At 32.6% G+C, this 12,196-nt stretch overlaps 1 protein-coding gene across 4 annotated transcripts in view; it reads right to left on the reverse strand.

Moving 5' to 3' along the window:
- MED13L (mediator complex subunit 13L) overlaps positions 1–12,196 on the reverse strand; it is a 313,145-nt gene that overhangs the window by 124,372 nt on the left and 176,577 nt on the right. For all 4 annotated transcript variants that reach the window (XM_036993616.2, XM_036993615.2, XM_036993617.2 and 1 more), the window contains one exon: positions 9,159–9,242. In XM_036993616.2, the coding sequence (XP_036849511.1) occupies positions 9,159–9,242 (84 nt within the window). The remainder of the gene's footprint in view (positions 1–9,158; positions 9,243–12,196) is intronic.

Consider the following 12,196-nt stretch of genomic DNA (forward strand, 5'->3'; position numbering starts at 1 on the left):
TAAAGAATCACATTTTAAGATAAGAATGGTAAACAATGTTTTTATTTTAATGTCAAAACTCAGTATTTTGTTTTATGTTAGATGACTTTTATTTCCTCGTTTTCCACCTTAATCCTGGGACAAACTAAACAGATTTACAATGGAAGCATTATGTTCCATCAGCTCAACCAAACCTGTAACATCCTTTGTACTAGCAATTGTAGTATATGTTGAGTAGAACACAAGGAAAAATAATGATGCATGCTAGACACTAAAATAGGTATAATTCTTTTGAAAGATATAGGAATGGGAAAGGAGGAAGGAGGCTAAATCCTTATTTCCTTCATACAAATTTGGGAGAATAAAATTTTTTAATGAACAAGAATAATAGTAAAAACATACTATTGATAAATTTATAAGAGGTAAATTTATGAGGTAAAATGCCTCTTATAAAAAAAAAAGCTAGAAAAATTGCCTCAGGGGAGCAGCTCAAAGAGAGATCAAAGCTAATGAGTTGCCAGAGATGACAGGAAGGGTGGGGAAAAAAAGAACATGAACAAAAGAGAAAAGGAGTTCAGACCATGCTAGAAACTGGGAAGGGCAATTCCAGTCGAACAAAAAGGCTTCTCCTGGGGAGCAGGAATGCCAGATGAAGTTCGGGTGGGTAACATGCTAAAGGCAGCTGACACCACATTATGTTCTTATATGGGAGAGTGCCTCATCAAAAGTAGTCTAACAGAAGTGTATATAGGGTAGACTGACTTCTAACAGGAGAAATTGAATGAAGTCAGAAGACAGCCATGGGCAGAAGACTGTAACAGACCAGATACTAAGAATAACAAGGAGGAGCCTTCAGTTACATAAATGAATATTTCATCTTAACACAGCTTTCCATATTCCTTAGCCATAAATATTAGAACACTTGAACCTCACACAACTATTAATAAAAACCTAAATGAAGTACATTATCACTACTGTGAGGTTCTCAGATATAAATCAATACTTCCTACAAACCACACTGGTTTTTTTATAGAATTCTCTAACATTCCACATAGACCAAAGAGGTAAACCAAATGATTATATAATATATTATATACTATCCAAATTTTTTCCTTTAATCCCATAAAAGGTTGGCAGTAAAACTACAAAGCTAATAAGCAAGATATTTCAAACTCATACTAGAATCAAGGTGCTTATATCGTATCTTAAAACATCAAGTAAAGAAAAGTTCTTTAAAAATAGAAAATAGATCTTGTCACTACTTCAGGGGTAAAATATACTACATGACATTTCTTATATAGCATATTGCTACTATGTAGGAAGACAGAGTAGAAATAAAATCATTTAACGTAAATCATACATGTAAAAAATGACTTAAAAATATCTGAATAGCAAGATTCCTCCAGTTCACAAAATTACCAAAAACATTAAATAAGTATTTAATTTTTTCTAGATATTTCTACTTCCATCTCCACTACTAGTAGCAATCAACCACCATTAAAACAAATACCACGTTAGGTTCTTTGCTAGCCACTTTATTTACACTATTTTAGTCAGTCCTAAAGGATCTCCACTCTTAAAAAAAAACAAAACACAAACCTATGCTTAGTAGTTTTCAGTATAGGGAAGTTTATTTATATAATCTTCTTAACATTTTTAATTATATTTCATTAAATTGATGAAGGGAAAATATTTGGAAGAAAATTATATGAAATCAACCAAAAAGCAACACTCATAAATCTCCTTTTAAGAAATGAACATTCTTGTCTAATGGGGAAGAAAAAATGTCTTGAAATCTAACTCTATTCCATAATGCTTTCCCCTTACTGCCAACACATTACACAGATGCCACAGTGAAGACATTTGATTTAGAGCTCTGGTCACACCTTTCAAAGAAAGACCCCTATTTGGTTTGGTCACTTCCTGGACACACCTTCCTCTTATTCTCCTGTCCCATTTCTCATCCTTCCTCACTCCCTTAAAGGAAATTAATAAGGACTGTTCAGTAATGACTAAGGACAAGGTTTATATAAATGTCAACTCAGAAAAGAAATAATATAGACCTTTCATGCCTTTTTATTTTAAAAAGATGTAATGTTTATAAATTTTGGATATGAGTCTATAAGCATTAATACTTTTTAAAAAATATACACCAAAAAATTTTGAAGAAAATTTATATCACTCAGACAGTGGAATTTCTGAGAAAACCAATGTCATTTCTTTAATCAATTAAGTAAAATATTAAACTGAGAGTCTCCCAGTATCTTGAGACATTTGGGGTTGTCACAAGTGAAAGAGGAGGGTGCTACTGGCATTGCACAGGCAGAGGTCTGGGATGCCACTAAGTACCCTACAATGCACAGGACAGTCCCACAACACACAATTATCCAGCCCATCAAGGGAATTGTGATGAGGGTGAAAAACTCTAAACTAAAGAAGCAAGAAAATTTGGCTGCTAGCAGCCACAGATGAGAAAAAGTTGGGATTTTAAGCTCAACTAAAGTTAACTGTGTACTTAAAAAACAAACAGAAAAACACACATCAACGTTCTTCAGAAAATATAACAGAATACAGAGTCTATATCATTTACAATGTTCAAAATATAATTCAAAATTATTCAACAGATGAAGAAACAGCAAGATCTAACCCATTCTCAATAAAAAAAGACAATGGAGATAATCCAGATGTTTTATTCAAGATTTTAAAACAATTATTACAACTATGTTTAAGAACACAAAGGAAAATGTTAATAATGTGCTAATGTGTTAACAATGAATTAAAAAAACAGGAAATATTAGCTGAGAAAATGAAACAAAAAATAGCCAATAGAGATTGTGGAACTGAAAATTACCATATCAAAAATAAAACATACTTTTGTCAATTATTCTTACTTTTAGTACTTCTGTCAGAATCTGCCTTCTCTTATCACCTGTAATGATTTTCACTGAATCTTAACTATTATTTTATAAACTAAACAGCAGTGAAAAGTATGATATCTTCAAAACCAATCAGTTGATATTACAAAACCAATGGTTCACTTAAGAAATGTATGGTAATAATAATCCAACTTTTAGGCTCAATAATCTAAGTAGCAGGAATTAAATGGTATACTATACAAAGAAATTTAAATAATAATCTCAAGAGTCACATTATTTTTATGCCACTCTGGAAAACTATTTTATAATTAGTGTGGCTGAAACTTTCCAACTTAAAATTAAGAAAATGTCCCCATGTCCTTCACAGCCTACAAATAAAAACACAAAAAAATGATGTGTAAATTTTAAAAATGGTAATATAATAAAACCAGAAGCAGTCATTTCTCTTAGACATGTCTGTTTTTAACTTGCTGTAAAACTTCCCACGTGCTATTGAGATGCTATGAGAAATTAGGAGCGGGAGTTACCTTCCAGGCATATACATTTGCATACTTTTTCTGAACTCTAAAGCACTTCAACAAATTACCCTGAATTAATAAACTATTTTACAAAGCAGGTGAAATATAAGCTTTCGATTTAAAATGAAGCTAATTTCCAGAATAATCAATTTAATTAATCTACAAGAATAGCCTATTCGGTATACTGCAATATACTCCTACGGTGCTTATATTCAGTTCTGAAAGTTTATATGATGGGAGAATCTTACTACGGACAACATCCTAAATGAGACTATAGGTATGAGCAAATTGACAGTACCTCCCCTTCATGTTACCAAAAGTTAATCATTTCAACCTCCATTCATTCATGTCCTGACTCAACTGTTTTTTCCAAGTGGCCTTTAGCTAAGACATCTTCAACGAAGTAAAAACATATAGTCAGCTATGTTATAAAATTGAAGAACACCTCAAATTAACTCCTATTTGGTACCTAAACTTCCCTTCCCCTCTTTCTAACATGATTATGAACATCATTACTGAAGTTAACACAATCGCCTTCTCCAAACACATTCTTTAAAATTTTCAGATGCTTTGGAAAAGTAACATCAAATCCCTTCTATTGGTAAATAAAGGTGTTACTTTCTGCTTACAGAAGAACCAAATGCTTCTGATGATAAAGGAAGAAGGAAAGATTATACATGCACATGAACACATACATGCACAAGTACATGTATTTGGGACATGTCTAAACAACAATCTTCCTAAAATCAGAGAATCTGAAAAATGCAAGACATTCTGGAAATAATAAATGTTAAAACTAAAGTCCAGAGGAATTCAGTTAAGTCCCACAAGGTCAAACAGTTAATGGAAGATCATTCATATTTCTGAATGGATAGTCTAGGGAACAAGGAGAGCTTTGTTTCCAGTTTTGCTTCAGTCCTCTAAGCAGGAATTTTAAAAAGGAATTATAACAACAATATTCCCCCAACCTCTCTAGTATATTAAAAAAACATGGCATATCTCCTACTGCATAAATATTTTGCTGTTAAACTTCCCACCTGCTATTGAGATGCTATGAGATTCTATATATTTAAACATTTTATTTTCATATGAAAATCAATTATTCATGTTGAGGATATAAGTTTTTATTGCATACTTTTTAGATCACTAAAAGCAAAAATAAAAGACAGAAACTAATGATAATTAATTTTAGGTTTAGAAAAAAAAAGTAAAAGAGCTACCTAGAAAGCATATAAAACATCACCTCTGGTTGAACTGGTCCTTGAAATTTCCCTTAAGTGCCTGGTACAGAAGAGACACTTTTTAAAACCATAGACACTATCACTTAGTTTTATTATAGGCTCTTAGTAAATGTTTGTCCCCTCTCCTCCCCAGATGCAACAGCTTTTCACTTGGCAGCTACATGGAACAAATATAGCAAGAGCTCTACATTCAGTATCTTCATTTCAGCTCCCATTTGTTAACTCAAGCTAATGCCATCTGAAATTCACTGCTCCATAAACAGTTCATATTATGGTCACCATGACTATATTGTCACCAAATCTATTAGTCCTTTTAGTATGTTTTTCACATGGCCTCTAAGGCAGACACAGCTGATTCATCTTGAAACTTTAAAAATCTATGGTTCAGGTGACACCAATCCTCCTGGTTCTCATTTCTCATTGACTTTCCTTAGTCTCCTGTATGTATTCCTCTTTCTCTACCCTTCGTGTAAATCCTGATGCTTCCCAGGACTCTAACCTCATCCTCTTCTCACTTTCCACACAATTCCCAAATAATTCAAGTGACAAAATATATAGTATCTTTTGATACATCTTTCACTAAATTAGCAGAAAATGCTTTGTTTTATAGGTCTAAAAACAATAAAAAACTGTAAAACCATTATGCATGATTATATAAACCAAAATTGTGCCATTAACTTTTTACAGATTTTGATCAGCTACCCCTTATTAACAGATATGTGACAAAAGGCACCACATAGGCAAAGTAAATACATGAGGAAAACTGAATAATTATCACCAATGATTCTTATCTCTCTGGATACTTGGAAGAGATTCCCTTTACCTTTCACTCCATATCTGCTTACATGTCTGTTTTTCCTCTAGACAAGGGATCCCTTCTCCTGCCTTTTCATCTTTACATCTCTAGATGGATACACAGATGGCTTTAAGAAGCAAAGCAAAGAGGAGGATGGGAAGAAAAGTGAGAGATGAGGGAAGAGATGGAAGGAATGTTTTAGAGTGCTAAAAATATTCTCCTACATCAAAACATTTCATCTTGTTATACAAAATCCTTTTTTTGCTACTAAAATAAAAAGATAAAGGACTTTTCTTGAGTATGTATGTTGGTAGTGTTAAGACTATAAAAAAGAAATTAATGAAATAATCCTAGGTTTAAGAGTAGAGAAAATATCCAGATGAAACAACACAAAAGCAGTCAAAATTAACATAGTTCCAATTATATGTGCATGCGCGTGTGTGTATATCTGTCAAGAGAACATACAAAAATAATTAGAATATGTGAAGTATGTGAGGCTGTATCTGGAGCATCACCCAAAAACAGGGCAGGTTTGCCTAAGATTCAGAAAATGCACTAGCAAGTTGGTATTTGTGTTAACTTAGCTGCTTGTACACCTGATACCAGAAAAGATCAAAGGTCCAAACTGTTATTTGGGGCAATCAATTATTTTGCTAGAAGTGGCATTCAAAGACAAAATAAAGTATATAGGTATCAAATTCTGTGGTATCTTGAATGTGGGCTGAAACAAGACTAAATTAGAAAATAAATACCTTTCCAGTACAAAGAATCTCCATGACTGGAATAATTTCTGAATTATTCTAAAATAATAAATTTTTCATAGGTTTGTTTTAAGAATATTCTGGAAGCAAAGGCTCTTTCAAGTTCAATATACTTTAGAAGCCAGAAATTTTCTATGTTTGATATTAGTTGTCACAATTCTTTAGGACAAAGCCAAACTTCTTTCCTACTTATTATATTCCCAAGAATATGAGTAATAAAAGATATGTCACTATAGAGAAGAAATTATAATAATAAATTTCTTTTATCTTTGGATAAAAGAAAAAATGATAATAATAAATTCCTTTTATCTTTGGACCTGCCTAGTTATTTATTTGTATATATATATTTATTTAGTTTTGCATCAATACAGATGGAAATTATAGCTCAAGAAATATCATGCTATTAATCCAAGAGGTGAAACCTATTCATCATATATTCATTTGTCACCACTGTTATAATTACTTTGGCTCTATGTAAAATAAATAGTGTGTTAAATCATATTTTTAATCTATTGAGCAAAAGTATCTATATGCTAGCATAAATTTACTTCATGTTCAGAATACTATTTTTCTAAGTATATTTTTACTTGTATCTAATGGCATCAAATAAAAGCATTTCTAAAAATATTAATTTGTACATACAATTTGTTTAGCACTTGGTAGCAAATTTTCCTCTTTATTGGTCACTAAATTGAATATGCACACACAAAATATTTAAGCTCAAAGAAAATTAGTTTTTGCCTTTTCTCAACTAAATTTTAAACTAGCCAGATAAATTATCTCATTAAATCTTCACAATAACCCTTTAAGAAAGTAATTATCAACTCATTAACAGGAAAAAAGAAGTTCAGCTCAGAAAAACTACACAACTTGTCTAAAAAAGAAAATAACTTGTAAAGAGAGGTATAGGATGTGGTTCCAAATCTTTTAGTCCTAAATACCCTCTTCCAAAGTGTGAACTCTGTCCATCCAAAAATGACTTGACTACTGAGATCCTATTTCAACATGCAACAAAAGGCTCCATTTTCTGCCCAGAGAATAAAAATGGAGAAAGTTACTACACCTAATAAAGTTTAATCTTAGAAAATGCCAACTTTTCTAGATTGTATTTTTTGGTTTTAAAATTTCTGTAATTTTTAAAAATGTCTTCACAGTTCTTCAAAATCATTAACATTTCTATATAACAATAAAGTTCCACATCCAATCATGAAAATAAAACCTAAAAATAAAAAAATAACTCAATTACATTGCTCAGAAATCAGCAGCCTCACAAGGTCAAATATATTGTATGTATTATTTACATCTGGGTTGCTAAACTTAGGAACTTTTAGAATCTAAACAAAGTAAAAAGACATATAAACTATATAAAATAGAAGGATAACTACACTTGACTTTTAAATATTTTCACTATTAAAATACTAATTGATACTCTTTCAATCCCTATTTTATTTCTACATTTCCTCTTCATCCTCAAATCCCTGTCAAATCATCATTCAAACACCTATACATATTGGTTAAAAATTTTAGAACTAGGTCAGTTAATTTATCAGTGACCAGATGTGAGACTGCACTATAAGCATGGAGAGGAATCCTAAGAATGTTAGAAGATGTATGAGCTAAAGTAATCAATCCCATATACAACACTTCAGACTCATCAACTTTATAAAAGCCAAAACTTTAACTGCTCAGAAAATCTAACTCCTTTATAAATTTAAGGAAAACACTAAGATTAATTATATCCATGGAACATACACATTAGTTAGGCCAAACCAATATAAATTTTAAAAAAAATTATTCTCCATCAATCAAATCAATAGTAAACAATCATAATTTTTATACACCCATGTACACTGGTACCTTTCTAAAAGCATTATTATCCTTTTCAGGCAAACTTTGGTATACATAATATTCACTTTCTATTTAAATATAGTTTTTTATGAATCCTAAAGGACTTTAAATATACTAAAAACGGGAAAATATTTCAAGGCACTTCGTGGTAATTTGGCGGCGTAGGGGAGAAGTCAGTCCCTAATTTATATTTATCTGAGATCCCAACTTTCACAAGTAAGGTTTGGTTAATGGCAAGATTCCACAATCACTTGATCAAAGCTTTAAGACACACAGGTTGGAGAGGAAGCTGCTAATTAAATCTCTGGTAGGAACATGAAGTTAAGAAAGTAAAGGTTCCAAAAGAGGCAGGAGTTGCCAACTGAAATTCTGGCAAACTACCCTAGAAATTTAAACTTAAGGCTACCACAGAAGGCTTCATGAACTCTTATCTGCAGCCAAGAGAGCTGGAACCCTTAGCCTGGGGCAAGTTCACAAATAATAAAACAGAATCAAGATTGTGTACCCTGTTCTTCGGAAATAAAATAATCACCACCAAGTCGTGATTCCAATTAAATCTATACTATGTTCAGAGGTAAGTAAAGTAAATATTTGATTTTGAGGGTTGTTTTTATTTCTGGTTTGACTGATCTGAAATTCCATGCTTGTCATGGTCTTCCTTTAAAGGCATGCATATAATAAATGACAGTCAAAAGTGTAGGATTGTTTGGAAAACTAATTCACAGTCCAGGTTTGTCAACTGTCAAGTATACATTGACTTTTAAGGTGCATCAATCAATGCTATAAATACTGTCACCATGTGAATTCACTTGACTGTTTTTAAAGTTATGACATCTAACACTTTAAGGAAGAAACATATAGAAGAATAATGAAAAATTAAAATAGAATATTTCAATTCCAAATAGTAGGATAGTAAGAGGCTCAGACATGTGTTACTGATAATCTTTCTAGTTCAACTTTTAATATTCACAAAAATGTAATGACACACTATTTAATAAAAAGGGGTTCCAGGAATCTCTTTTAGTACATCTAACCTACTGAAAATACATTAAAAAGCTTCCCCCACCCACCTCTTCCCCAAAGATAGTTGTGGTCAAGCAAAAAGAAACCAAAAAACCAAGAGCATTCTAAAGACTCACCTTTTGTTGACTGGCTTCTCATCCTTTTCATAGGGACGAACAAACCATTTCCCGATCCTAACGAAGTTCTTATCCATTAGGCACCTACAATAATTACATCAAGAATTACTTTTAGAGTTTCAATAACAGATCAGCAGGTCACTGAATCAATTATCACAGTTGAGATACACCACTGAAAATAAAAAGCACCTCCAGTTTTTTAACTGTCAAAATATTTCCTTATTTAAAATGTTTACATTGAATTTACTGAAAGAACTTCTGGCTCTGGGCATAGATTTTTATTATACATTATTCTTGTACTTGTAAAAAAAGTAACTAGTTAGTGTATTTCTGAAACATCTGAATTATCTCAAATCGAATCACACCTCTGCATTACTTCAAGTCTTGTTTCTTCAAGAATGAATGCAGGCAACATTTCTTAAAAGTACCTCGAGCAATATTTTTCCAAGCCACTGACACCCATTTTGCAAATTTTAATGTTGGCTCTTTCTTGCTTGGCATGTGATAGGAAATCTTTTAGCAGGGATCTCAGTATCAAAAGCCTAGCAGAGCCTTTTCTACTTAAGTTTGTGCAGATATGATAAAGCACTTGAGTCATGGCTTTGCAAGAAAACAAGAAATCTGCAGTCATTTCTTCAATAACAAGTGTTTGTTTTCTTCACACCTAAGTTGTGCCTCGCTTCTCCTTCCATGCCTTTTTGTATACATTGTTTGTGTCAAATCAGAGTAATCTTTCTGAAGATATGTTAAATGGCAATTGAACTCAAGTTATATAATACCAAAAATGCACAAAATTCAATTGAAGTGACAACAATATAGACAGCTATGACCAAGTTAACTTGTGTGCAGGCAAGTGATGACTGTATCATACCTGCCATCTGGCTAGTTGTGAGATGCCATCATTTGTAAGGAGTATCCCTGATTTTAAATAATAAAAATCTGAGAGAAAATGTGCATTTTAAAATTGATGAAATACAGTAATCTCTAATGTCATTCAATGAAATGACACATACTGTGTAGGAAAACCTGTCAGAAAGCAGGATGTGATTCTTCTACACAAGGGTCTACTTACCAGTGAAAGAGCTGTATAGCAATGCTTTATGCAATATTCAGGCAATTCTGCATGTGACTTTTACCTCTGTAATTTCAACACCATCAAAGAAGATGGAAACAATTCAAATATTCACCCAACTCATTAGAGTTTAGATGGATTAGTAAATGGCAATAGTTTCTGTTGGTCACAATGGAACTTGCTATGGGCAGAGCCATTTGGGAGCACTGATTCATCAAAAAGTCACTGGCTTCAACTGGCTTCATTTTGAAAATGAAATTCTACAACAGTCTTCCTTGTTACAATGAAGGAAATCATTTTCCAAGTAAACCCATCTGTTTTCCTTAGATTATAAATTAACTTGCATCTTGGAGTTAAAGACTATGTGCTCCCTTAAGGCTAGAATAGGAAATATACAGTACCCAGTAAGGTAAAAGTACTCGAGAAACAAAACTTGACTGGATGCTTGTGGAAAAAGCATCTCCACAGTTTATTCCCCAGCTAAGAGAGTAAATTTTATTTTTAAACTAGACTACATGTATGTAGGTATTTCCTCTGAAAACCTCCAGTGTTTGGTATCAGTTTGCTTCCTCCATTAATACTGCCAATACTTCTACTAGAATCAGTACTACCACCACCTCATTTGATCACCAGGTACAGTATATCATTTAATTACTGTAATAATTATATGAAAAAGACATTACATGTCAATTTTTCTACATGAAGAATGTCACCCAGACAAGGTCACCCAGCTAATCAACAAACAGCAGACCTGGGATTAAAACAAGGTATATCTGATCACAGAGCCAAAATATTTAACTATTACCATATCCTGATACTCATGCTGTCACTTTCTCAATTCTTTTCTCATTTTTCAAGTCTAGATGCATCCTGTAATTGATGGGTCTATTTAATGTTTCTTTATTCTCCAAAAGTTGTTATTAAATTGAATGTTTCTTTATTCTCCAAAAGTTGTTATTAAATTGAATGTGTATCTTAAAATTGATACTGCTTAGGATGAAAGTAATAGGATATGTAATGTGTACAGAATCACGTCAAACACTAAATACTGTCTTCTACTGACACACATCCTCAATAAATACCACTTTAAATAAAGTAGTCATTCTCTTACATATGTCTTGAAGGTCAGAATTCAAAAGAATCATTTATTCAATAACAGAGAAAATGACATGAATCTACAGTTTACAGGAAGAAAAACCCAAGGCTTTAGACAGTACAAAAAGAAAAGCAGATAAAATATCTCTGAATAAAGGACAATCTGTAAAAGTTTGTTTTAAAACCCTTGCACTTCTATGAAGTAAAGAAACAGATTCTATTTGCTGATTTCATTCTAGAATAAACAAGCAACGGTTTGGGAGTGGAAGAGCAGTGCCTAAACAAGACCACTAAAGCACAAAGGCACAAGAAAAAAACCAATGAACTGCTGAGAGTCTAACTCTTTGTGCTAATATATCTCCTGGAGTTCCCACTACAGATCATATTTCTTTGTCAGGCAGTATCAACAAGAGGTTATTAGCGCTAACACATAAAACAGCCATGGAAACTACTGATCCTTCAATCTGAAACCATGTGGTTCCAAATGCAGGCCATAAATGACTTAAGTGATTTTCAACTGTTAATCAGGTTGTATGGGATCAGCAATTCCCTGCACACTGAAAGGAAAACATGAGAACATGGAATTGCTGGATGAAGTAATGTTTTTACTTAGTTTTCTAAGTACTGGATTTCTAAATACTAAGTACTCTGCATAAGGGAGCAATCACCAGTCATGTTGTCAGCAGCAATATGGCAGAAAGCAAGGTCACTAAGTCCCTCAGAGAAGGCTGGGACCAAATGAGTAGAGTTGCGGAGTACTGTGCTCCTTTTCTCTGCCCTGACCCCCAACCCAACACAGAATTATTTGCTGAGTTATATAGAGATGGGTAAGTATGAGAGAAAAATTTCTCTTTACCCAAGAAACAGGTAA

This window comes from Manis javanica, chromosome 15, assembly GCF_040802235.1.
Source record: "Manis javanica isolate MJ-LG chromosome 15, MJ_LKY, whole genome shotgun sequence".
NCBI lineage: Eukaryota > Metazoa > Chordata > Mammalia > Pholidota > Manidae > Manis > Manis javanica.